At 55.1% G+C, this 26973-nt stretch overlaps 1 protein-coding gene across 5 annotated transcripts in view; it reads right to left on the bottom strand.

The window, feature by feature from the left end:
• ATP2A3 (ATPase sarcoplasmic/endoplasmic reticulum Ca2+ transporting 3) overlaps positions 1-25704 on the bottom strand; it is a 35484-nt gene extending 9780 nt beyond the window's left edge. For 2 of the 5 annotated variants that reach the window (XM_045889675.3, XM_045889676.3), the window contains exons 1-17: positions 25412-25704; positions 15513-15530; positions 15161-15243; positions 13584-13688; positions 13258-13396; positions 12891-12971; positions 12714-12799; positions 10714-11178; positions 9038-9126; positions 8785-8887; positions 7350-7481; positions 6814-6939; positions 5415-5633; positions 4963-5298; positions 2468-2688; positions 1389-1591; positions 736-821 (exon numbers count right to left, since the gene is read on the bottom strand). In XM_045889675.3, coding sequence (XP_045745631.1) covers positions 736-821; positions 1389-1591; positions 2468-2688; positions 4963-5298; positions 5415-5633; positions 6814-6939; positions 7350-7481; positions 8785-8887; positions 9038-9126; positions 10714-11178; positions 12714-12799; positions 12891-12971; positions 13258-13396; positions 13584-13688; positions 15161-15243; positions 15513-15530; positions 25412-25529 — 2610 coding nt within the window. In that variant the 5' untranslated portion in view covers positions 25530-25704. The remainder of the gene's footprint in view (positions 1-735; positions 822-1388; positions 1592-2467; positions 2689-4962; positions 5299-5414; positions 5634-6813; positions 6940-7349; positions 7482-8784; positions 8888-9037; positions 9127-10713; positions 11179-12713; positions 12800-12890; positions 12972-13257; positions 13397-13583; positions 13689-15160; positions 15244-15512; positions 15531-25411) is intronic. The other 3 variants (XM_045889678.3, XM_045889677.3, XM_064583689.1) reach the window with 3 other exon arrangements.
• Between the last annotated feature and the right edge of the window lie 1269 nt (positions 25705-26973).

Genomic DNA, 26973 nt, shown 5'->3' with positions numbered 1-26973 from the left:
GATCGAGCCCCACATCGGCCTCTGTGTTCAGTGTGGAGTCTGTTTGGATTCTCTCTCCCTTTCCCTCTGCCTCTCTACCCCACGCTTATTCTCTCTCTCTCTCTCTCTAATAAATAAATCTTTAAAAATAATAATTAAAAAAAAGGAAATGCCCAGACAGAGGGACAGACTGACAGATAGCAGCTGAGGGGTCTCTTTGCTTGCTTCTAGAGCTATGCTGAGCTAAGCTAGCCCTGTGGTGGGCACCTGCTAGGCAGGTGACTTCAAGAGGTCAGTGGATCCCTTTCTAGAGAAGCATGTTGTTATGGAGGTGGAGGGGGAGCCTGGCAGATTCCTTCCCTCCACTGTCAATCTCCTTACTTGGACCCCCTGCCTGAAGTTCTACTTTTAGGGGTTCATATCTCTGAGCCCTCAATTTTTGGGGGGTTCCATGATAAAGGTAAGATACTTCTGCACAGTTATGCCCCTTGTTAGTCCCCTAACTAAATGATTAGGAGAAGGAGTAACCACTTCTCTGGCTCAGGAGCTGGGCTGCTATCTCTAGGTTTCCAGTGGCTTCTGAGCTTGCCTCCTTTGATGGTGGATGTCTGTGTACGTGTATGGGGGTAAGGAGGGACAGCTGTAGGTCAACCATGGGGTTCCAGGCCCCTTTCCCCTGGAACTCCAACAACTACTTGGGCTGTGATTTCCACCTCAGAAATAACCCCAACAGGCTCCCTGGCTGTCCTTGCTTACCAGTTGGTAGAAGGTGACGTGAGGTCCCTCGGGATCATAAAGGAACCACCAAGTGGCAGCAGCCACCGTGGCCAGGCCCACGTACACTGCAAGGAGAGGAGGAGACAGGCTATAGTGGGTAGCTGTGGTTTTCTGGCATCCACTTCTTCCTAACAATCCCCTGAATTTCTGTCAAAGAACCACCCTCTCCCTCTCTGAGCCATGTGGTTTGCAAGCACCTGTCCTTAGCAACAGTGGTGGGCCCTGACCGGCAATCAGCACCCGCCACACCCCTGGCCATGGTGATTGGTAGGAGATAAGCAGGTGACCCAATCTGGGCCAAGAACAGGTCTGAGACTTTTGTCATATTACTGAGGGGTCACTCTCTGTTCTGTTGAATTTGGGGTTGTGATGGAGTAAACATGAGGCTACAGCTGCAGCAGCCATCCCCCCTCCAGGGGATGCCTGAGAATGGAGCTGAGGCAGAGCCAAAATATGCCGGTGATCCTGAGGCCTGGATCCAGCCATACCTGAAGCATGCACTAGTCTTTTCCCTGAGATGAGCCCAGTTTCTTTTGGCATGAGCCAGGCCCAGGCATACTGTCTGTAGTTTGCAAGCCTAAGTCAGAGAACTCTCAAGAAGCCCCTGAAACTCCACTGAGGGCCCCACTCACCTCCAATAGCCAGATATCGAAAAAAGAGCCAGCCGCTGATGAGGGCCTCATGAGGGTTCCTCGGCAGCTTCTCCATGATGTCCAGGTCTGGTGGGTTAAAGCCCAGGGCTGTGGCAGGTAGCCCATCTGTCACCAGGTTCACCCAGAGCAGCTGCACAGGGATCAGGGCTTCCGGGAGGCCCAGAATTGCCGTGAGGAAGATGCTGGAACCAGAGTCACAGGCTCCAGTCCCCAGCAACTGGAGGGTCCTACTCCTACTCCCAAGGCTGGGAAGCTCACCTACCGTCTGCATAGGAGCCCCATCTCACTTTGCCAGTTCTTACGTGTGTGCGTGGCTCTGCCCCACGCTGGGTCACTCTTGCCCTCAATCTCACCTCTGGAACCTGGACAAATCTGGCCTTTAGGCCTCTCCTGTTTAGGCCACAACTCCTCTAGGGCATGTGTGCACGTGGACAACACACACCTGAGTACGTACACATTTTTTTTTTTTGACAGACAGGAGCCAAACTTAGCACAGGCCACACAATCACACAAACATAAGCACCTACAACGCTTGTCCCCACATGCAGAGACGGCGGGATTCACATGTGTCCAGGCAAACTTGTGCTCACCATTCCCCACAGGCCTCTCTCACATGGGAGCCTGAGTGTGTACAAATTATGTACGAGCACAAACCCTCTGTGCTCATACTTATGCCCAAAGACGCACAAGAGAACACGTACCTTTCATTTGAGTACACACACAACTGTGTGCACACATTCACATACACATGTGAGCACAATTACTGCCCCAAAGGGGGGCTAGTTCTCCCATCTTGCCAACTCTAAACGTGGGAGTTATGGCTGAGGGATGATAGGGTACTTTTTAGGCCCCTCATTGGGGGCTGGGGTTCACCGAGGCCTCTGGAGGAATGATGAGGTGCTCCTGCCCCTGCCCTCCTTGAGGTGAGACCCTAGAAGGCCCCAGCCAGGGCAGGACATGTGCCCCTCCACCCGTAGAGCCCCATCCCAGGAACAGGCATCTCCCTTAGTGACCTGGAGCTGGTCAAGAGGCTGGGAAGAGGAAATACAGGGCCTCACCAGACCACCTCGCCCACGTTGGAGGAGATGAGGTAGCGAATGAACTGCTTCATGTTGTTGTAGATGGCACGTCCCTCCTCCACCGCGGCCACGATCGAGGCAAAGTTGTCATCTGACAGCACCATCTCGGCTGCTGACTTGGCCACAGCTGTGCCAGAGCCCATGGCAATGCCAATCTCTGCTTTCTTCAGAGCCGGGGCATCATTCACCCCGTCTCCGGTCTGGGGGCAAAGTTAGGTAGGATCATGCCTAAGAAACTTCACCTCTCCTTCCTTGACTCCCCTCAACTAAGTCTATCCCCAAGCTCAGGGGACATCCCCAAGGAAGCAGACAGCTGAATAGAGCAAATGGTGAGGTTGAAAAGGAACTTAGAGACTGGGCTGGGGATGAGACAGTTGCAGACCAGGACAATTTTGAAGAGAAGATCAATTTGAAGGTCCTCATCTTCTTGATGAGGTGGACTTGGGGAAGAGGGTGGGTCACTGAGGATGGTGGAGATGAAATTCAGGTTGGCTGTGGTGTAGAAGATGAAACTGAGATTAGGGGCAAAATTAAGGTTAAGTCAGGGATGAGGTCAAGGTTGTGGCCCAGGAAAAGAACCAGGTAGGTGTTATAGCTAAAGGTTGGAGCCAAGGTGAAGGTCTGGGTCAACACTGGACTCAGGTAAAGGTCAAGTCAAAGTCAGAGGCCAAATCAAGGTTATGGTCCACATCAGGAGTGATGTCACAGTCAAGGTTGGAGATGCAGTCAAGGTCAAGATTAGAGACCATATAAAGTTGAGGACTACATAAAGTATTGGTTTTTAGGGGTCAAGGTCAATGTCAAGGATCAGGTCAGGGTGCAGGTCAAGACTGCAGCCCCTACACGTTCTGCATGGAGCACTGGGTGTTATGCACAAACAATAAATCATGGAACACTACATCTAAAACTAATGATGTAATGTATGGGGATTAACATAACAATAAAAAATTAAAAAAAAAAAAAGACTGCAGCCCCTAACAAGGTTGAGCTCAAAGTAAAAATCAGATTAAGATGGTCAAGTTCAAGGTCAGGAACCAAGTCAACATGAAAGTCAAAAATAAAGAACCAGATTACAACTGTAGTCAAGATTGGTGACCAGCTCAGTATCAAGGTCAAGACTGGGTCACAGGTTAGCATTAAAGTCAAGGTAAAGGACTGGGGGTGGAGGTCAACAGAGGCCAGGTCAGGGGTGAGACTGGGGTCAAGAATCAGATCAGTGTTGAGAATAGGTCTGTAATCAAGAATGAGACCAAAAACAAAAAACTGGGCCCAAAGAAAAGGTCTATCCAAAGGTGATAACAGATAAATAAACTGTGGTTATATTCACATGGTGGAAGGCTACTTAATGATATAAAAAACAATCATCTACTGATACCCAGACAACGTGGATAAATTTCAAAAGAAAGAAGCCAGACACAAGAGTACACACTGTGTGATCCCATTCATATGAAAATCTAGGACAGGCAATCGATGGTAGAAAAATGGCCTGTTGTGAGAGAGGGGCCTGATGGGGAAGGTACGTGAGGGAACTTCATGCGTCCATAGTGATGTTCCTTATCTTGATAAGGGTTCAGATGACACGCAAAGGTGTGTCTGCACTTATCAAAACACATCAAATGAATGATATGCTTAAGACTTGTGCATTTCGGGCGCCTGGGTGGCTCAGTCGTTAAGAGTCTGCCTTCGGCTCAGGTCATGATCCCAGAGTCCTGGGATCAAGTCCCACATCGGGCTCCCTGCTCCACGGGAAGCCTGCTTCTCCCTCTCCCGCTCCCCCTGCTTGTGTTCCTGCTCTCGCTCTCTCTCTCTCTCTGTCAAATAAAACAATAAAATCTTTAAAAAAAAAAAAAAGAAAGACTTGTGCATTTCATTGCATGTAAGTTTTGCCTCAAAAAGGAAAAAAATAGAACCACAAAGAACTGCTGCTCTCTAGAATATGCATTCTAAATTATGTGAGGGTGAAGTGTACTGATGTCTGCAACTTACTTTGAAATTTATTTAAGAAAAGATGGATGAAGGATGGATAGATGGATAGGTATTTGCAAAGCAAACAGAATATTACTTGTAGAATCTAGATCATAGATATTACAGGTGTTTACTAGGAAACTATTTTAATTTCTTCTTGCGTTTGAGATTTTTTGTAATAAACCGTTGGAAAAAACATGAGGGGCGCCTGGGTGGCTCAGATGGTTGAGCGTCTGCCTTCGGCTCAGGTCATGATCCCGGGGTCCTGGGATCGAGTCCCACATCGGGCTCCCGGCTCAGCGGGGAGCCTGCTTCTCCCTCTGACCCTCTCCCCTCTCATGCTGTTTCTCTCTCGCTGGCTCTCTAAAAAATAAATAAAATCTTTAAAAAAAAAAAAAACAAGAATGAAGCAGAAGCAGAGGTGGTATGGGTTGCTCTTTCCAAGCTCTATGGCCAGTGTCCCCCTCACTCCTCCCCACCTCAGCTCGGGTCCCATCTTGTGGCCTCACCATGGCGGTGATCTCATTAAAGGACTGTAGGTTCTCTACGATTCGGGACTTGTGCGCAGGTTCCACACGGGCAAAACAGCAAGCCGTGCGGCAGGCGTGGCGCTGCTCCTCGGGGCTGAGGTCATCGAACTCGCGGCCTGTGTAGGCCTTCCCCACCACGTCCTCTGTGTCCCTGAAGATGCCAAGCCGGCGGCAGATGGCCACAGCTGTGCCTTTGTTGTCCCCTGTGATCATGACCACACGGATGCCGGCCTGGTGGCAGCGTGCGATGCAAGCAGCCACCTCAGGCCTTGGAGGGTCCAGCATGCCCACGCAGCCCACAAAAGTCAGGTCCGCCTGTAGGGAGGGGGCAGATGCAAGTGGAGCCTGGGCCCATGCTCAACCTCCTACCTGCACAGCCTTTGCAGGGAGACGCACAGCCCCCAGCCTTGGGGCTCTGCCCTGGCGCCCACCTCGTACTGCACAAACTTGCTGCAGTCGTCCAGCTGCATGTCCTCCTTCCTGGGGGGTGCATCCCGAGTGGCCAGTGCCAGGCAGCGCAACATGTCTGAGCCTGAGCCCCAATCCCGAATCTTGGCCAGGATCTGCTCCCTGCAGGTGGCAGTCAGGGGTACTGTGTGGCCCCCCACTCGGACTGAGCTGCAGCGCTCGATCACACTCTCAGGAGCCCCCTGTATCGTGGGTGAGGGGAGAGGCAACTCTGTCAGTCAGGACCCCTTCCTTCCCCTCTTGCCCAACTGAGGAAGTTGAGGCCCAGAAATGGGAAAATGCCATCCAAAGGGACACAAAGCAAGATATGGACCAGATTCCATTCTTTGAAAGTTCAGAGTGAGAACCAAGGGGGCCTCACTGTGAGAAAACCCAAAAGGAATGGGGGGGGTTGTGGCTGCCCATTGGGTGGCACCCTCCCCCCCCACCAACCCAAAGCTGGGAAGGTCTGCTGCAGCATTTGGGGAGGGGGGAGAGGACGGGCAGCCCTCCTACAGGTCCTGCCTCCCTGCCAATCTGGTGCGGCTGGGATCCCAATTCTGTAGGGGGCTCAGCAATGGGAGGCAAGCTGAGCCCTGCCTGGGGACCAGAAATAGAACCATGCTGAGGGTGTGGCTCTGGGAAGGTGTTCTTGGGGGTGACAGGTTCCTCACTAGCCTTGGGGTCTCACCTTGGGTCTTGCCCCTATTCTCACCTTGGGAATAGCTTCTGAACCCTCCATCAACGCCTTCTCCCTCTCCCCAAAGGGCACTCCAAATGCTAAGTTTTCAAGGTGGCCTGAGATCCCAATACAGAAGCCTTTTCATTTCAAAAGGGGTTAAAACCTCCATTTCAGTGTGAAGTTAGGACTGTCATTCCTACTTCAGGTTGAAAAGCAGTGACAGGCAGTATGATGGGCAGAAGTCTGGATGGGAGACTTCCTTCCCTAGGACTCAGTTTCCAGAACGTGAAGCACCAAAGATGGGCACCAACCACTGCAACACCCCCATCGGAGGTGAAAGGCTTTTGAGATCTTCCAGCTTGACCTTGCCATTCAGATGGGGAGACTGAGGCCCATGGAGGAGCATAGGTGACCCCAAGGTCATGAGACAAGGCAGTGCCTCTCAGCCCAGAGTTGGGACCATGGTGAGCGGCAAGCCTTGGTGCCTGGCCCTGGCTTTATCTCCACTAAGGCTGGATCCTGCTCCCAGTTCCCCATGGAAGGCTGACCACCCTCATTCTAGATTCACTGCTTCGACAATGGGCCTCACAGCTCCCTCAGTCTCCCACAGTGGCAGTCACTAGCTCTTCAGGGGACTGAAGATCAGATCTCCCAGGGACTCCACATGTGCAGAAGCCCCAGGCCAATTAGGCAGGCCCCACCTTCACGAACATCTTGCTGCCCTGCGCTGCCAGGCCAGGGCCAGTGGGCGTGCAGTACACTGACATGGACTTCCGGTCTCGGGAGAACTCCAGAGTAAACTCCTTGCGCATCAGCTGCTTGATGACCTATGGGGCTCAGAAGGGTCAGGATGTGAGGGGCGGAGCCAGAAACTCTCACTGCTTTCTTTCCAGCAGCTGGATCCCATGAAGAGCCTCTTGCTCCCTGTGGGATGATGTCTATCTGCCTCTGATCCTGACATTTGAAGCCCCCCCTCCCCCCTCCCTCCCTCCTTCCCCCCTCCCCCCCCCCCTCCCAAAAGGTTGCCACTTCCTGGCCATGCTGTGCACTTCCCAACTCTAGGTCCTCGCCCACACTCAGCCTCCTCCTCTCTTTTCTCTCTAGCCAAGTCTTACCAGGGTCTGGGGTCCCTCCTCCTCCCAGAGGCCTCCCAAGACCTTGTCCTCCTCCCTTTCTTCTCCAGATGCCCAGACGCCCCAGCTACGAGGCCTGTGGCCAGAGCCCTCACTGTGCTCACCGCATTGCAGGCACTGGCTCGCTCCACCCGGGATAGGGCCTGCACGTTGGTGTCAAACACATTCATTTTCTCCACCAAGCAAGTCAGAGCCGTCTCCGTGGCCTCTCCTACCTTCTCATACACGCCCTTAGCCTGGTGGGGCCCAGAGTACAGGGGGTGAAGAGCAGGGCAGCCTCCAGTGGACCCCCATCCTTACCTCCCACATCCTTACCTTACCTCCTGGCCCCTGGAGCTCTCGTTACCAGAGTTACCTTTAACCTCCTTTGCAGCAGGCCAGTGGGGCCCTTCCCAGTCCAGCTGACATGGGGTCTGGAGAGTGTCTGGCACTGAGGCTTCCCTTCCCTTCTGACACCCCCTCCGCCCCATCCCCACCCCCACCTCCGCCCCAGGCCTCAGTGAACGTGTATCCTCCCTGCTATCCACCTCACTCTCTGCAGGCTCCTTCTCAGCCTCCTTCCCCAGATTCCCCAGATTCCTCTTTCTAAACTCTGCTGTCCAGACCCTGCTCCTTCCCTCCCACCTTCTCTCCCTGAGGCCTCATATACCCCCTGCTTCCCCCACCTGTCATGTGCTTGACTTCCAGTGCCCAGCCTGGCAGTGACATTTCCCCTGAGCTCCAAGCCCACATATCTAATTGCTGCCTGTTGGACTTGGTTCCTTAGTGACCCTCAGGCCACCTCCCCTTATCCCTATATTTGCCACTCCAGTGGACAGTCCCAGCCAGGACAACAACCAAGAGGTACCCTCTGTCTCTTTCACCTAACCAGTCACCAAGTCCCACCCTAAATCTCCAACCCACGCTTTCTTCCCTTTCCCTGGAGCCCCAGCCAGCAACTCTCTGACCTGGGGGAACACACAGGGGCTCCCTGAATCCACTCTTGTCCTGTCTGTTCCATCCTCCACACAGAAGCCTAGGCAATCTTTTGTAAATGCAAATCTGACCATATATATCACTCCTCTGCTCAAAAGCCCTTGGTGGCTGTCTACCGCCTTCAGCTCGTTATGGGACCCAACTTGATCTGGTCAAGTCCTTCCCTCAGGCAGGAATATCTTCATGCATGTTCCATTCCACTGCTCCAGCAGCAGCTAAGGGCATTCAATGCCTGCATCCCATCAGCTTGTTATGACCTATGGGCCTTTTCTGGGCTGTGCCTTCTACGGTAAACACCCTCCCTAGTCCTACTGCCCAAATCTCTTCCTCGACACCGTGGCACTACAGTCCCTTACATTACCGTCTTCCACAGCCCGAGAGCCCTGGGGCACAGTCTCAAAGCCAGTGTGAGAAAGCAGTGGCGGTGGGGGTCTGCAGAGGTGGCAGTGTTCCCAGGGTGTGGCACTCCAAAGAGGCAGGGACTGCCAATCCTGGGAGTTTTGAGACTCTGGGAGAAGGGTCACCTGGATACTAGACAGGTCACGGAAGAGCGCTGGGTCTCACCTCGTTGTAGTCCAGCGCCGAGTCGTTGCAGAGGGCACAGATCGTCGCCAGCTCCACCAACCCATCGAACTGCCCACAGCGCACAGGCTGCTCCGCCCGCCTCCTGTGGGGCGGGGCCTTGGCACCAGGGCATTTGGCCCCGTCCCTGGGAGGTGCATGGCCTCCTGATCCCGCCCACAGAGCTCAGAGCTGTCCGGTGTGGCCCAGTTCACCGGGGAACCCCGCCCACCACACCCCCTTGCCCAGCACTCACACTTCGCCCTCCGGGGCATAAGTGGTGCCTGAGACGGTGAACTCGTGCAGACGGCAGGAGCCTGCTTCGGCCTCGGCTACCACGAACATCTGGGGAGGACAGAGGCATGCTTAGGCAAGCCCTCACCTCTTTCCTCTTTGGGCAGCCAGTCTGAATAAAGCCTGACCCAAAGGTGGGATCCTCTGGGCCCCTGGAGAAGCTGCTGGCCTTCTCTCCTGCCAAGCTCTGGGAGGTGCAGTGTGAGAGTAGGGTTCCAGCTGAGGCAGGGCCTCCTCTCTGGACCCCCTGAGGGGTATAAGGCAGATTTCTCAATGTTCTGGATGGAGCCCTGGGTCCTTGCCCATTTTGTTAATGCGACTCCTGGCTGAGCACCTGAGCATTAGTTTCTCCACTGGTAAGAGGAGAAGAGAGTGGGATCAGAGTACAGCTGCCCCTCTCCTCCCCATGAAGGGATGGGTTCCTGGCCTCTAAGGGTAGAAACCCACACTCTGCTCTGAGGCACAGACTCTCCTGCCCAAAGGTGTTCGCAGACAGTGAGCTCTTGCCTACAGGGCCTGCTGGGTCACCCAGCCCCTACCTGTGCACCCCAGGGTCAGGCGGTTTACCCCTCCCAGGGCAGCCCATTTCCTTGCCTGTCAGCCAACTTCACCCAGGACGTAGTTCTTGCTTTCCAGAAATTGCGTTGCTGCACATTTCCAAGTCAATGACCAGCTCAGCACCCAGTAGGTGCTCAACAAATGTCCCTTCTTTTGTGCTCCCCTCCCTACTCCTGAGGGCAGCCCTCCAGCCAGCATAGCTCTTGAGAAGTGAAGTTCCTCAGCCCCTCTTCCAGCAAGTAAGGCCTCTACAACTACCCTATAGTGTGTTTTCCAAATCTTTATTACAGTTAAGGAACACTCTGTTCAAATGAAGTCCTACTAGAGATTTTAGAGGTTAGGGGCCACAGGATGTAAAGCTTGCAGGTGCCCCTTCCCCTGTGGCGGCCCCTAATGGGCTTCAGGGTTTTGGATACAGAGCCTGAGTTTCCCAGTGGGCAGATTACAGGAGTAGAGGTGGGAGAAGGGTGATGGGGGGAATCTGGGAGGGGTGGGAAACCCACAGCCTTCACCATTACCCCACCCACCCCTCTGCCCCATGGGCCTGCTGGAGTTTCAGCCAGAATCCCTGGAGCATGCAGGCAGCAGGCCCAGGATCTGGGGTGGAGTGCCAGGACATGAACAGTTCCTGACCCGGCCCTTCCCGGGTCACTGGAGCTGGCCTATCTGGTGACAGGCATTGGCTACAGAGTCATGGTGGAGCAGGACAGAACCTGGTTGGGTCCAGGCCCGGCTTGGCTCAGATGCCAAGGCTCTACTTGACCCTCTGCTCTGTCCTTTATGGCTGTCTATCAAAACTTGCATACCCAATTTCAGTTGGAGAAACTGAGGTTCGTAGACAGGCAATGACCTGCCAGGGCCCTACAGTGACATCTGGGTCCTAGTGACACATGTCTAGCCAGACTTTGCTGCTCTGCCCCATGAAAGCCTGGAGCTGCTCCCCACCATGGCGCAGCCCACAGGTTCTGTCCTCCGTCCCCTGCCAGAGAGGAGTCAGGGGGCAGCCCAAGGAGGGAGCTCAGCCTGCTGAGCATCACACGGCAGCACCAGCAGGACCCCAAGCCGACTGCAGCTTCTCACCCGGCAGACGGACATCTGGTTGGTGGTGAGTGTGCCGGTCTTGTCGGAGCAGATGACTGAGGTGCAGCCCAGGGTCTCCACGGAGGGCAGGCTCCGCACAATAGCATTCTTGCGTGCCATGCGCCGTGTGCCCAGAGCCAGGCAGGTAGTGATAACGGCCGGGAGGCCCTCAGGGATGGCAGCCACAGCCAGGGCCACGGCAATCTTGAAGTAGTAGACAGCGCCATGGAGCCAGGAGCCGCCATGGGCCGGGTCAGCAAAGTGGCTGATGTTGATGACCCACACGGCCACACAGATCACAGAGATGGCTCGGGACAGCTGCCGCCCGAACTCATCCAGCTTGCGCTGCAGCGGCGTCCGCTCCGGCTCCACCGCAGCCATCTGGCTCCGGATCTTGCCCAGCTCCGTGCGCAGGCCTGTGGCCACCGCCACACCCAGGGCCTTGCCCGATGCGATATTGGTGCCCTGGCCGGGGGACAGACGAGAAGGGCTGCTTAGCATCCCGGCGGGGGCCCAGGACCCCAACCCCTCCAGGCTAGGGCAATGTTCTCATCCCCTACTGGGCTTCCTTCATCTCCGTGTGGCTCAGCGCTCCCAGCCTCACGCAGCTATCCAGTACCGAGCTGTGGCGGTCGCCCCCATGACAGTGCTAACTCCGCCTAGGCCAGGACTCGCCGCAGCGCCATACCCCCAGTGCCTGGCACGGGGCCTGGCACGGGAAGCACTGCATCGATACCGACAGTGTGATCAGCTAGCACAGCACACTACCAACCTTGACAAATGCCATTCATAAGAAGCCAACGTGGCCACACCGGAGTGCCAGGCTGACTGTGATCCTAGGTAAATAATCTGTAAATATGTACCGAAGAATCCAGAGGACTTGAGTTTACGTCCATCCACTCCCAAGGCCCTGGTAAAATCCCTAAGTCCTGGTATAAAGGCCAGCTAGCCCGGAGTGTCTGTGTCCACGTCTATAAAATGGTTCAACAAAGCTGCTGCTCTGAGGAGGCTAACAAGCTGGTACCCCTTCAGACAGGTGCCCTGTGCTGAGGCTGGAGACAAGGTAGGTGTCACCGGCAACCTCAGCTTCTCTTCTTTCGCCCGCCCCCCCATGCCCCCACCCCCTTGCAGGCCCTTCAGCTAAGGAAATGACCCGCTGTTAGCCGGGGCATCCCCCTTAGAGAGCTACGTCATGACAGCTGCTGATGCTTGAGCATGCCCTGTACAGCATCCCCCCAACTTCAAAGCAGCTGGTCCAAGGCTTCCATGCATCTAGGCAGGGTGCTCTCCTTAAGAACTCTGGGAGAATATTGCTTTCTCCATTTCTGTTCACTTCTGGGGAGGTTTTCTAGCCTTATAACTTGGTGCCATGGGCCACAGCCGAATGGCCTGACCCATCCTCATGGCTCCCATGTTCAGCTTCAGGCTGTTTCTAGGCAGCCTGTAAGTCCCTCTGAGGGCACAGAGGTATATCATTCCCACCAGCATTGAGTCCACCACTCGCCCTGAAAAGAGCCATTGGGCCTGGCATCTTGCCTTAGGGGGTTGGTTTTCCCATCTGAGAAATGGACCGTTTCTGCCATCCTCCACCACTTTGACAACGCTTATCTCTAGAGGATTCTCCATTGAATGATTATAGGCTAGCTCTGTCCCTCTCCAGGTTAAAGCAGGATAAGCCTAGCAGGCAAGAGGAAAAGCTCTGGAGTCAGAATGTCTGAGTTCACATCCCAGCACTACCATTTACTGGCTGTGTGACCTGGAAAATGCAGATAACAAGAGTACTTACTTTAAAAGCACCGTGAGGCTTAAATACACGTAAAGGGCTTAGAACAGTGCCAGGCACACAGCCTTCAGTAAACACAAGCTATTACCAGTACTATAAATTTGTATGTATTGTCAATAATCGAGGAGGTTCTTTCTGGTAGGGCTTTAACTGATTAAATGTTAAAGTTTTTATGATCAGTGTCCAGACAAAGGCCCCAGCCATCCCAGGGACTTACAGAGAAGAGCATGTTCTTCTTGTCCTGGTTCACAGCTCTGGGATCCAGGATGGCATCTGTGTGCTTGGTCACAGACACAGATTCACCTGGTCATGGAATCAGAAATGAGAAGCCCCACATGAAGACACCCCCATCCTTGGACCTATCCCCTGCTCAGCCCTAGCCTCCGGGCCTCACCTGTCAGGATGGACTGGTCCACTCTCAGTGTGGTGGACTTGATCTCGATGAGGCGGAGGTCAGCGGGTACTTTGTCCCCCACTGTGGAGAGAGAGTGGCTGAGTGTGGCTTTGGGCATCACCCCTTGGCAGAGTCAGGAGGACAGCCAGGAGCCAAGGCTAGGGCTGAGAGGCAGGGGCCTGGGCTGTGATCCCTGAGATAGATGCTGCTCCCTCCTACAGTCTCCTTATCTGTCCAACAAGGTTCTGGCCGAAGCACTTTGGAAGGATCCGACAGCTACCTGCTCTGTGTGTGAGCCAGAAAGATGGGGGCACAGAGAGGGATCGGCTCACCAGCATCACATAATGAAAAGAGGCCCCCAATGTACCTGCCACCTCCACAATGTCTCCAGGGACGATGTCCCGGGCACGGACCCTCTGCACACCTTTGCGGTCTGAGCGGATCACCTTGCCCATCTCAGGCTCGTACTCCTTCAAGGCCTCAATGGCGCTCTCAGCATTGCGTTCCTGTAGAACATGAGGCAGGTAGGTGGTCATCCCCACTGGCCCTTGCAGGCTGACCCCTTGTAACGACACCCCTGGGGGCTGGGATGGAGCTAGAAGCAGAAGAACCTGCAGGACTCTAACACCAAGTGGCGGTCACATGGAGCAGTCGGGAGACCCGAAGGCCCAGGCCCAGCTCTGTGCCTCCCACCTGCCATACGCCCACGATAGCATTGGCCACGAGGATCAGCATGATGACCAGGGGCTCCACGAAGGCTGTTGCTGTCTCTTCACCCTCCTCAAAGCAGGCCAGGACCTATGGAGTCAGAGCTGGTGAGTTGGGGTGATGTTGTGAGCCAGGGTCTGCTCACCGTTTCCTTCATACCCTGGGTCTGCTGTCTCCTGCTTTGGGAGAGATACCCCTGGGGAGCGCTGGGCTTGGAGAGGGCTGCTCTGAGGCCTTGGCTCATCTGCAGGTAGTGACTGCCACCGTCCACGTCCCACCCAGCCAACTTTCAGGATATGGGGCCGTTGTACAGCTAGAGGTCTCACTGTCTGCCTGGCTGTGGTTTTCCAAGTGTGAAGCCAGACTGGCAACCGCAGCATCACCAGGGAACTTGTTAGAAATGCAGTTTTCAGGGTCTATCCCGCTGCTCCCGGGTCGGGAACTTTGGGGTGAGGCCCAGCAGTCTATGTGTTAACAAACCCAGGTGATCCCGTTACAGGCTTGAGCTTGAAGTCCATTGGCCAGAGAAGCATAATTCCAGCCAGAGCCCAGGCCTGGAGGCAGAATACCTGGTTAAAGTCCTGTTCCCACCTCTTGGCCCAGGTGGGTACTGTCACTCCCTTCCACAGGTCTCAGTGGGTCCCCTGGAACCGTGGAGGGCACCAGCACCATTTTGGCTCGGCTGTGGTAAGGCCCGTGCACCGACAGGCCTTTTTTGCTCTGTAAGAGTCATCAGTTTCCACAAGAACGGTTGCTAGGAAGGCCAGACACAGCCGGACGGGCCCCTGCTTCCCTGCGCTCCATGTCACCAACCTGAGGTCTCCTCCCCAGGCCCTGCTGGGCACAGGGCCAAGAGCAGGAACTGTGTCCACCCTCAGGGTGGCCATGTTCCTGCATTACCCTTGGGTTTCTGCTGCTCAGCCATCAGTGAGAGCTACTGTCCCCCTCCCCACAGCCCCACGCTGGCCCCATGGCCCTGCAGGTCCAGGAGGCATTCAGGCAGTAAGAGTGGGGGAGAGCAGCGCAGACAAGCTGTAAGAGGTTAAGGCCCAAATTCTTCTGTGGGGCACTGGCAGCCATGGAAGGGGCTCTCCACGAGGGACAATTTGGCAACATCTGGAGACTTTTGATCATCATAACTGGGGAGTACCACTGGCATTAGTGGGTGGAGGTCACAGATGCTGCTAAATCTTCTCCAGCTCATAGGATAGCCTCCATACAAATAATTATCTGGTCTAAAATGTCAATAGTGCTGTGGTTGAGAAACCTAGCCCTAAGGCAGGGAGGGGTGGGGATCAGACCTGTGCTTCTGAAAGCTCACTCTGACAGTCAGAGTGGAAGGGGACAGATGGGAGCCAGGAGTCCAGTGTGTAGGGGGCAGGCTTCGAGGTTTCAGGCAAGGGAAGCTGAAGTCTGAGCAAGGCAGGGGGTGGGTAGAGGCCCGGGGATGTCCCCAGCTGAGAGGACAGACCTGCGGTTCAGAGCCTGGGCCTCTGAGCACTGGCCCAACCTGGCTCTCCCTTCCAGGCTTTCTGATGCTGGGTGATGGGGGCCTTACTTACGAAGGAGACCAGGGCAGCCAACAGCAGGATGCGCACCAGGAGGTCCTCAAACTGCTCCAGCACCAGCTCCCACAGGGACTTCCCTGAGAACCGGAGCACCATGTGAAGCTTGGGTCCCTTACCGACTGACCTGCCCCCATTCAGAGCTGGGACCACCTCGGAGACCACCTGGCCCACTCCCTCCCTACCATTCAAAGAGCAAGAGCCTGAGGCCCTAGAGGCACAGGTGGGTGATAGTGGGAGGCTCAGGCAAGCCTCACTCTGTTGGGGAGAGGGAAGGACACAACCTGAAAGTGAACAGCCCAAGGATGTTGCCTGGTGGTCTTGCAGCCCGCCCTGGCCCAAGCCTCACCTTCCTCAGTCGGGAGCTCTGCAGGATCCAGGCAGCCACAGGAGCCATGAGGAGACAAGAGATAAATGAGTTATGCAGTGGGACTGTGGAGGTGTCTCAGCAGTCCCTCCCAACTGTGCCTATCCAGGCCACCATGAAGGTCTAGACATGTCCCCACAGCTCTCTGAGGTCACAGAATGGATGGTCTGAGCCCAGAGGCTTCCACTCCTCCACTCACTTCACCCCACCCTGGTTAAGGAGGGTCTGGTACGGCCTGGCTCACCTCGGTTCAAGATCAGAGCCAGGAGGGCCCTTCTAGAACCTCCTCTCCCCCCACCTACAGAGGAGAAACGGAGCACACTGGAGAAGAGACAGGACCCCTGAGGTCACCAGGGAGTTGATAGCTCCCGGGCACTGCTCTTCCTCAGATGGCTGCACAATCCTGTTCAATGTCCCCCACGGCCACGGCAAGGGAGGCCCTCCCTCAAATTGAGAACATTGGCTCGGTCTCCCTCTGACATACCTGCTCCTCTGGGAGCACTTGACATAAGGTCTGCAGCATGGCCAGCCCGCTGAGCCCCACCCTACCTGGGGGTTCCCTTGGGGGCGACCTCAGCAACCAGCGTCCCAGGCAGCGTAACCTGCCATGGTTCAGTTCCTAGGGGTTGAGTCTCAACTTGTTCCCTCCCAGACCCTCTACTAGGGGCAAGACCCATCCCACATGCCCAGTCTGCGACCCACAGAACATTTTGAGGAATGATGCTCCCAAACACCACCAGGACCTGCTGTCACTTTACAAGCTCTATTTTTATCTCCTACATTTCCTGAAGCACCTTTTATTCCAGGTAGAGCTGGTTGCCTCGGTACCTGAAGTCTTTGAATCTTCCCAACAGCTTAAGGGGTGACAGGGCAGGAATGCTCACCCTGTTTCACAGGTGCAAGAACTGAGATCCAGAGTGGAAAAGTGACTTGAACAAGGTCACGCAGCAAGTAGGCAGGTCTATGGGAAGGGGCAGGAGCTGGGCCTCAAAGGGGGGATTCCAATGGGCCTCTCTCTCCATAGGCTGAGCTTAGGCCTTGCTGAGGCCTGTCTGGGGCTCCTCCCAGACTGAGCCTACCTGATCCCTGCTACTGAGTCCAGTCTCCAGGCCAGCAACACTGGCATCACCTGGGAGCTTGTCAGCAATGCAGACTCTGAGCCTCTACCCTAGGCTGGCTCTCTCTTCCTCTTCCTCCTTCTTGACACAGGTCCTTGTGACTGTCCACCTGCTTTTAGCTCAAGTATCTGCAAACATTTTTCCTATGGGAGCCCTCTCCCCAGACCACCTGTTTGGAAGATCTGGGGCACCTGGCCGCTGAACCATGGAGAGTATCAAGCAGCCCACTGGACTGCAGGAATCCAGGAGGAAAACACATAACCTAAAAATACATTTTCTAGCATTTTCTCCCTAGTCCTATTTTAGGCAACAGCTGACATTTTCCGTGGAAAATGTAATCTCCAGTGTCCTGCGTTGAGATTAAAATCAAACAGACTTTTTCCTTCTGATCTATTTAGCTGAAGTGAACAGGAAAGGCAGGGGAGGGCCAGGCCTGGTTTTCTGGGCCAATTCTCCAATGGAGCAGGGTCCTTTAGAGGTCACCGAGAACAGTTCCAACCTCATGGCACACATCAGCCTGCTTCTGCCATGCTCTACCCAGGAGAGACTTCTAAACCCTCTACGTCTATGAAGGTCTTCAGTGTTCCTGACCAAAAAAAGGGTTTATCCATAAGGCTCACCTGAATCCCTCCTGCTGTCTCCTTCACCCCTCCCGTCTGTCAGGCATGTAGCCCTTAGGCCACTGTATAAGGCCATTTTTTTCTGGGCAGGGTCAAGACCTGGGGTTGGGAAGCATGTCACAGGGCACACATAGCAGCTCAAGTTCCCCCCCAAGCTGCCCTCTGCCCATCTCGGTGGTCTCTCAAGTTCTCCCCTTCCGCATTCTGACCCAAAATTTGACTCAGGATCCACTCTTTGGTGGTCATTCGTTCCCCAGATACTTCTGATTTTTCCCACCTGTGGGCACATAGTAGGACTGCATTTCCTGGCCCTTGTGCAAGTTACAAAAAGAAGGATGCATGTTAGTTCTGGGCAGGGGCACTAACGTGGTGGCAGGAGACTCTCAACTTAGAAGGGCACTGTCCAGTAGAACTTTCTGTGGTGATGGAAGTGCCCTCCAGCCGCACGGCCCCATACAGCAGCTACCAACTGCTCGCAGCTCTCAAGCACTGGGAATGCGGCTACCGTGACTGAGGAGCTAAATTCTAAATTTTACTTAATTTTCATTCATTTAAATTTAAATAGCTACACAAGGCTAGTGGCTGTGTACTGGACAGTGCAGATCTAGAGCTCTTTGTCCCTCTGGCACAGTAACCAGCAACCTGTGAGATGGTGTCTGCTCTGTGAACCAGAATCACAGAGTACAGGAGACACGGAGCCCCCAGACGACCTGCCGCTGACATAGTTATACAGTGTGAGCAAGAAATGACCTGTATTGTCTTAAGCCATCGAGATACGGGGTTTGTTACTGCAGCATAACCTGGCCGATCCTGACTGATACCCCCTTCTCCCCAGACCTAGCCTCTACTACAAGGTTCCCCTTTTACCCTTACCCACTCCCCTGGGGAAGGCTCAGCCCGCCACGAGTTCTCAGGAGATGCCCTGCCTATCCCTGCACATGCAGTGCACATGCTTCTAGTCTTGCCTGAGCAACTGGTTCCCTGTGGGGTCCTGAGCCTCATTTGGAAGATGGGGTACCCAGCCCCACCCCAAGGGGCTGCTGTGAGGATTATCATCATTATAAATAAGAACCACATTTACTGAGCACCTACTATGTCCCAAGCGCTTTACCTACATTATCTCCAGAGATGAATGGGGAGGTATCGCATGCAAAGCATGTAAGATGGTACTCCACAGCTAGAGTAACGATAGCAGAATTATTAGTGTTGAGTGTGCCAGATGCCATGCACCCTCTAGTGCATTAACTCTCTTGTGATTCTCAGAGAACCTGAGAAGGAAGGTACAATTATTATTCCCATTTTGCAGAGTAGACAGCTGAAGCACAGAGAGGTTGAGTGACTAGTTTATGGTCATACAGCTGGGAAGTGGCAGCTTTGAACTCAGGTGGTCTGGCTTTTGGTCCCCTGCTTGGCCCCTCCTGGATTAACTCCTAAGCTGCTCTGCCTTCCCACCCTGTCCCACTGCCTTCCCTGGCCAAAGTCACCTGAGAGAACTTGGCATCCTACGTTCTGATTGTTAGGCTGGAGGCCCTCATCCCATTGACAAGCTCACCCCTCCATTGTGACCCCAGAGCACTAGCCAAAATCATCCCTGCCCAAAAAGGCTCTGCTGTCCTCACAGGTGGTTTTTGTGAGGGTTTTCTGGGCGTTACTAGGCTCTGTCTGCTCAGGCCTGGTCTTCTTCAAACTCCAATCCTGCCAAGACCCCAGACGACCCAATTTTCCTTTCACATGACTGGGTCCCAGGGCCATGGAGGAACTAGGAGGGGCTAGCAGACTAGCAGCGGCTAGGAGAGCACCCTCCCAGCCTCTCCCCAGGCACCCCTGTTAGATGCTGTTTCCCCCTTGCTATCCTCAGGCTGGGGGGGGGGGGGGCTAGAGCCCTCAGCAGTGCCAGATGTCCCATTTGTTAAATGGGGAGAATGGCCCAGCCCTGCCCGCCTCTTGGTGCCATTCGCCAGACTGTGCAGGCAAAGACAGTAGTAGGAAGCGCCAGCCCCCCCACATCCCTGCTGGGCCAGCCTGGTGGGAAGTAGCCCCCCACTATTCTTCTGAAATAGTGTACCTCTGGACCTCTCACATGGTGGACTCTGCCAGACAACCCCTGCTCTGGGTCACTGATGTCAGACTGAGCTGGCCTACACCCCAGATGCCCAACGTGGGGCTGGCCTGGAGGGGTCTGGAGTTAGTCTGTGGGTCCGGGGGGGGGGCAAAGAGGAGTATATGATCAGAGAAGCTTCATGGTTTAGGGCAAGGAACCTGGCCCAGAGGGCTAAGTTCATGTCTTGCTCTATCTCTTGATAGTTCTCTGACTATGGACAAGTCACTTAACCCCCTCTGTGCCTCAGTTTCCCCATCTGCAAAATAAGGATAATAATAGCAACTACTCTTAAGTCATTGTGAAGATTAACTGACATGCTATTCATAAGGTGCTTAGAACATGCACAGCACATGGTAAATACTCAATAAACATTAGCTATAATATTAGTTATTAAAATGTAAGCTCCTTGCCAGTAGGACTCTGTTAAGTGCAGTGTCTCCAGCACCTGGAGCAGTGCCTGGCACATAGTAGGTGCTCAATAAAGATTAGTGAGTGAATGAATGACCCTGCCTCATGAACCATCAGTGGCTCTTCTTGGCCTGCAGAATAAAGACCATCCTTAGCATGGCCTTCAGGGCCTTCCTGGATCTGCCTCAACCCAGCCCTCAAGAATCCTCCTATACCTTAGGCATACGTCCATCTGCCAGCCAAGCGAGATGCCTCAGAACTGCCACCACCTTCCCTGGTTTTGCTAGAGCTTTTTCCCCTCCAAGATTTTGCTGGGGCCATTCCCTCTGTGCAGAGTACGCTTCCCTAAGTCCTCATCCAAACCCCAGCCTTTCAGGAAGGCTTCCAGGGAAAGCCCCTCTCCCCCCCCATCTCGGCTCTTCTTTACCAGTCATCAGTACTGGGGCCACCCCCACCTGACTGGGACGCTTCCAGGGTGGGGAGGGGCTGAGTCATCCCTGCGTCCACAAAGAGCCTCACAGAATTGTTTAGTCAGTTGCCCCACGGTTCAGGTAAAGGCCCTGGGCCCGGAGCCTGGAGCCCAGGAGAAGTGGGGTGCAGGGCCCACGCTGCCCCAGGCTCCATGCACCACCTGCTCCCCTAATCTACCCTCTTGACTCCTTCTCATCTCAAAACATTGGAAACTGGTATTTCAACTTCTAAATGTTGGTTCCAGCCTGGAGAGGCAAGAGCTCACCGAGGTCTTCCTCGAAGGTAAGTTTACAGAGCAATTAAATCACCACTTGCAGAGTCAGGGAGAGGCCTTCACTGAGCAGACCCCACCAAGCCCACCTGACCCTGTCTGGGTCTCAAGGACCTACCTAGAGTGGACAACATGGCCCTGCTCTCAAGGGGCCTTGGGAAGCAGCTTTCCCAGTGCAGGGGCCTACAGCCTACCTGGCTGATCTGGCACTAGGAAACCCTGGCAAAGGGTCTGCTTAGCATCTGTGTGTGAGCTGTGCTGTGGACAGACTCAGCCCTGCCTCAGGGAGCTCCTGGTACAAGGGGTTGCTGCTCCTGGGAGGGTGCTCTAAGGCTGTCCAAGAGGGCCAGTGGGCATGAAAGCTATGGTGAAGCCTGAAAGACCTGTAGCTTCCCAATGCCTGCGGGCAAACCACACCTCCCTCAGATCCAAGAGTCATTTCACATCCTGAGAGGCCTTTAGGGGATCTCTTTAGGGGTTCCATGTCTGCATTGAGGAGGACACTGAGGCCAAGGAGGGACAAGTCCTCCTGAGGCCACCTAGCGAGTTGGACCAGTCAGACCTCACCCCCTCCTCCTGCCTGGCCCCACTCCCCTTGGCCAAGTTTCCAAGGGCCACACATCTGTATTTCCTGAGTTCCAGCAGCCAACTGGGGTCTGGGCTGAGGGCAGGGGATAAGGTCACAGCCCAGACCCCACTGGCAGTAATCTAAATCTGGCCATCCCTTCCACCTGCAGCTCTGGGGTGGTTGTATCCACTACACAGTTGGGCAGCATGAGGTCCAGGAAGGCAGGCTCTGGTTCCTGTTAGAGACCTTCCCCCAGCTCCCCAGAACAGGAACAACCCCAGACCTTCTGGGCTCTTGCCTGACTTCCATATCACTAGGCTCTCCAGGGCCATTAGGCATTGGCGCACTTGGGAGGACAAGCCCAACACAGTTTTGCCTCTTGCCTTGGCTCATGTCCAGCAAAGGTGATGGGCGGTCCGTTCAAGGACACAAGGAAATCAAATGGCTCCTAAATATAGGGGGAAATGCCCAACCCGATTTGTAAGCAGTGAAACGTGAAGTACAACTATGAGAGGACCCTTTTGCATCAGATCGGCACAGATCAGAATGTCCAGTAGCGCCCTGCAGTGGGGCAGGGGCGAGGAAACAGGTGTGTCAGCTTTATGGGGAACAACTTCCCAACAGCTGTCCAAGTTTACACGACACATGACTTCTGACCCAGCAATTCCACTTCTAGGAATGTAGCCGTTGGCACTATTGACAAGTGTGTGAAGTGATGTGGGGACAAGAATATGCCTTGTAACATGTGTGATAGGAGAGGCTATGAACAATCCAAGCGCCCTCCAAAAGCCAGGCAAACAAAGACTACAACAGCCACAGGAAACTCTGCATAGCCACGAGGCAGACTGCGGATGGCCCACATGGCACCATCTCCACGGAAAACAGGGGCAAAACAGCACTCACTATCATTCCCTTTCACGTAAAGAAGATCATAGATCACAGACGTAGATGTGTATGTACACAGAATATCTTGGGAAGGAGACACCAGACACTGGGAACACTGGGTGGTTGGGGACAGGTCTAGGGAGACTTTACTGTATCTTTTGTACCCTTTGAATGTTGTACTATGTGCACAATTTTATTCAAAAAATAGACAGAAAGGATGTAGAAAGCCTCCGGAGGAAGCTGAGTCCTGGGCACCTCTGGGACCTGCAGGGAAGGGCATGCTCACAAGAGGTGCTGGGCCAGAAGCCTCCCACTCACTGCCCTGTTGGGGTTTCAGAGGACACCTCTATTCACTGGGGTTGAGATAGGCTGTGTTCTGTGTGTATGGGGGACCCCCAGCTGGCATACTCACTGACAGCACTGCTGAGCCCCCATCCCCCACCTCTGAGGAGGGAGTAGGAAGAGAAGGTGGGAGGGCAGGATCCCCAGTCCCTGCTTTACAGCCTCCCTTCCTCCATCCACCAGCAGAATTTGCAAACTTCAGGACTTAAGCAAATGACTTCCTTGTGGTTTCCAGCACTAACAACCTTGCAGGTGCATAGACTCCTGGGGTGGGGGAGGACACTAGTCCCTGGGGTGTTTCCCTCCACCTGTAGGTTGGGCCCACCCCACCACCCAGCTGGCCTGGAGCCTGGCCCAGACTTGTCTGCTACAAGGAGGGATGGCTTGGTGGCACAAACATTTATAAGCAACCATATGACATGGGTCCTATGGTAGCTTCACTTATGGTGGAGAAATCAAGGCACAGAGAGGAGAAGTGGTTTATTTAGGATTACACAGCTATGAAGGGGGCAGAGCTAAGGTTCGACACTCTGTCAGCCCTCCCCCAGAGATGCGTTTACCACTCCAGGTCACCTAAGAGGGAAAGACCTCCCTAATGCCTGTAGATATTGCAGTTCAGCCATGCCTCCTCCTCAGCTGGGGCTGGTCAGAGCGAGAGCATGATGCAGGAAGGGGAAGCTGGCTCCCCGCTCCTCACCTGAGGACTTCCAGAGCCCTGAAATGCTTCCCGAGGAAGAAGCCAATCAGTGATCCGAGGGCTCTCTGGGGCCCTGTGGGGTTGGCGGCATGGCTGGGATAGCTACTGCCTAGCTGACCCCCATCCTAGCACAGCCACCAATACCACAGGCCCAGGGACTGTGGAACCAGTGACTCCCTTGTACAGACAGGAAAAGCGAGGCTGGAGAGGGAGAGGTACCCAGCACCAGCTCTACAAAGTACTGTGTAACCTTGGGCAAGCTGTCTAACATGCTGGCGACTCAGTTACCTCCTCTGTAAAATGGGAATGACTACAGTTGTTTTCATAGAGTTGTTTTGGGGAATAAATAAGAGATGAAATTTGCTAAGAACAGTGCCTGGCACATAGTAAGTGCTCAGTGAACATTAGCTTTTTATTTTTTAAGATTTTATTTATTTGACAGAGACAGAAAGCGAGAGAGGGAACACAAGCAGGGGGAGTGGAAAAGGGAGAAGCAGGCTCCTGGCGGAGCAGGGAACCCGATATGGGGCTCGATCCCAGGACCCTGGGACCATGACTTGAGCCGAAGGCAGACGCTTAACGACTGAGCCACTCAGGCACCCGATCATTAGCTTTTATTATTGCTACTGTCAAAGCACAAGGAAACTAGGGGAGCCAATCAATGGCCCCCCAACCTACCTACCTACCACTGCACATCCACCTCTTTGGGGACCTATATACCACACCAACATCCTTATCTATCACCTCACACAGATGCTAGTGGCCCGCTCACCCTCAGATCCCCTTACCTACACAAAACAACATGGGGGAGAACTAGAGGCTCCCTCCTTCTCAGGCAGCCCCTCTGCTGGATCAACGAACAAAGGGGAACCAGAAAGAAGACGGATGTTGCCCAGGGCCACGCAGGGCCTCTGGAGGCAGAACCAAGGGCTGGATCTCCAGTTTTCCTTGGGATTCAGGACTCCCAAGCTGGAGGCCACAGCAGCGCAGAAGAGGCTGTGGAACCCCAGACCTGCTGCCTTGATCCCCATCCCCACCCCAGGGTTGGGGGACAGGTCCTGCTGCCTTGCCCTCTTGTAGCAATGACACCCTCCCTGCCAAGTCACTAATGGAGGATATTAAATAATATTTATCTCTCTAGTTCCTCCCACAGCTCAACTAAATATAGCAACTAATTTTTTTGGAAAAGGATTTCTGCTCCAGAAAGATAATATTTATATAAGAGGTGGTTTTCATAAGCCAATACAAAACCCAAAGCTCCCTTTCTGACAGCTCTTGGTAATTTTCAAGCCATCCCTGAGCTCATGGCCAGAGCACTTTCCCCTCTGGCTGGCTGGGATCCCTGAAAGGGTGAGGCCGCAAGTCCTAAAACAAAGTGGGTCCAGGCTGCACTTTGGGGATGGAGGGGACATTTCCATCTGGATCCCTAACATCGTGCCCAGTGCCCTGGGGGTGGATGAAGAGGGTGGCAAGTGACTTGAGGAGGGGACCTCTACATCTTCCACCTTTACAGGGCCTCCAAATATGCTCAGGGCCACATCCGGAGAGTACTTGGTACTTCTGCCTTCTGGCAGATGGAGAATCCCAAACTCCTTTGAAGACCAGGAAGAAATGATGCCATTTCCACCCAAAGAGCAGTAGCAGGAAGGCTCCCTCCCTGCCCAGAGATGGTCAGGTGCCCCTCCAGGTCAAGAGGAAAAGGCCTTCCCTAGCAACTCCCTGAGTGAGGCCTTGAGTCTGCCCCCGCCCCGCAAAAGTGGGTCTCCTGCCTCAGCAGTTCAAAGCCCCCACCGACTCCCGCCAGCCACATCCGCCTCCTTGGGTTGCAGAAAGAGGAAGACCTGGGGGTGGGGGCGGGGGCGCCAAGGCTGTCAACCGACAAGCTGCACCTTCTGGGTTTTTTACTGTGCCCTCGGAGAGACCCTCAGGGCCAGCTGGGAGGCTGGGTCTCAGAGTCCCTGACTGGTCCCTAGCCAGCTGATCCCAGCGTGTGCGTTTGCATGATGCGGGCAGGTTGCAGTGCGGGGCCAAGACCCAGCGCTGACAGTGGATAGTGGTGGATTCAAGCTTGCGGGAGTGGCTAGGGTCGGGGGTGTATGTGGGAAGCCCGGAAGGACCGCACAGGTCCCTGGGCCTGGGGGAAGGGGAGCTGGGAGGGGGAGCCAGGCGTCAGGTCTCTAAACCCGGAACCCGCCCAACCCCCCGCGAAGGTGGCCGCGCAGCCCGTCCGAGTGCCCCAAGAGCATCTGCAGAAGTTTCCGGAGCTCTCGCTTCCTGCCCGCCCGCGGGGACCGAGGGCTGGAAAGGGGGAGGACCGCTCCCCGGTTTCGGCGTAGGGGAGTAAACGGAGACTGCGGCGCGTGCGGCCCCTCGCTTCCCCGGCCAGGCCCGCGCTCTCACCGTTGGGGCCGTAGCGCTCCCGCGCGCCAGACACCTGCTCCGGCCTCAGGCCGCTCTCGACCCTCACCGAGAAGCGGTTCAGCACGTCGGCGGCCGGGAGCAGGTGCGCCGCCTCCATGCCGCCCGCCTGATTTTCTGCGCGGTCGGCACCGTCGAGTCCGCCTCTTCGCGGGGCTACTGCGCGGGACGCCGGGAGCTTGGGCCCGGGCGAGCGCCGCGCGAGGTCATGTCAGCGCTGGGACCTTCCCCGACGGCAGTGGCGGCAGCGGCGTCGGAGGCCCGCGCCAGGATGCGGCGCCCCCAGCTCCCTCCCCGGGGCGGGGCGGGGCCCGCCCCCGCATTCACACCCCTTCCGGCAGCCCTCGCTAGCCTGCCGCCGCCCCGCCCCGCAGCGCCCGGGGACCCGGAGGCTGAGCCGCCCGCCCATTCTGCGGGAGAGGGAACTGAGGCAGCCTGCGAGGGGAGGCCCGAGCGTGGCCGGGAGGGGTCTCGGCCGCTATCCGCAGAGCTCCGGGCGCCCCTAGGGGCCGAGAGCTGCGGCAGGCTGCGGAGCACGGGTCTGTGAGCTGCCTTCTTTTGAGCCTTCCTGGGTCCCCGGAGGTGGCAAAATAGAGGTGTCCGCAGAAGGGCTTCCTACCCCCGAATTTGAATTATGCCAAGAGTGACCCTGGATCTAGACAGAACCCGAAAGCCTGTGAATAAGCGCATCTGCTACGGAGCAGATTACCTGATGTTTTCTTCTTTTGAATTTTGTCCTTTCTTTATCCCTTCCAGATTTTCAGCAGTGCACGGTTATTCCTCATGTAACCGAACCTCTGACAGTGAACAGGTATAAGAGAAAAAAAACCAGTCTTGTTCCCTTGGACTCACACCCTCACCCCAGCAGGAAATGTAACTTCAGAGGTGGGGTCGTGGGGATCCCCAGAGGCCTGAGGGGGTGGGATGGAGGCCTCTGGCCAGGGCCCCCAGGGAGAGTGATCCTGAGCCAGGGATGGGGAGGGACCGAGGAACCCCCATTCCAGCGCTTTGCTTTCTGAGTTCCAGCCGCTCTAGGGGAGACAAGAGAAAGGGCTGCGGGTCAGGGAAGCAACCTATGGGAAGGCAGACACCACTCACCCCACCAAAAAGAGGAGCAGAGAGAGCAATCTACTTCAGGTACCCCTTTCAGCTTAAGACCCAGCCAGTCTCATCCCATGGGCCATCGTATCTCCCACCAAGCTGGCCTCTGCTGTCTTCCCCCTCCGGGGTCCGCCTTGGCAGCACAAGGTCATAGATTCCAGGGTTGAGCCCACCCAGTCAGCTGTTCAAACCCTAGACCCTACAGCGCCTCTGCAGCCAGAAAGCCTTCCCAGATTCTGACTGCAACTGCACACACAAGCCCCAGCTTTCAGCCTGGCCCCTGGTTGCTGACCCCTGCCCAGACCATGTGTACCCTCAGCTCCTGATCTCTTCCTCTCAGGATAGAACTGTGGTCCTCCTCCTCCGTCTCCTCTTCGCTATGCCCCCTTGAGCCGAGAGGCACTCAGTGGGGCTGGGCTTTATCTGCACTTGGACAAACAGCT

Source organism: Mirounga angustirostris, unplaced genomic scaffold (assembly GCF_029215605.1).
Source record: "Mirounga angustirostris isolate CCGP_5_RB_7025 unplaced genomic scaffold, mMirAng1.0.hap1 SCAF_17, whole genome shotgun sequence".
NCBI lineage: Eukaryota > Metazoa > Chordata > Mammalia > Carnivora > Phocidae > Mirounga > Mirounga angustirostris.
Note: the sequence above shows the minus strand (reverse complement) of the source record. Positions and strands in the feature narration are given on the sequence as shown.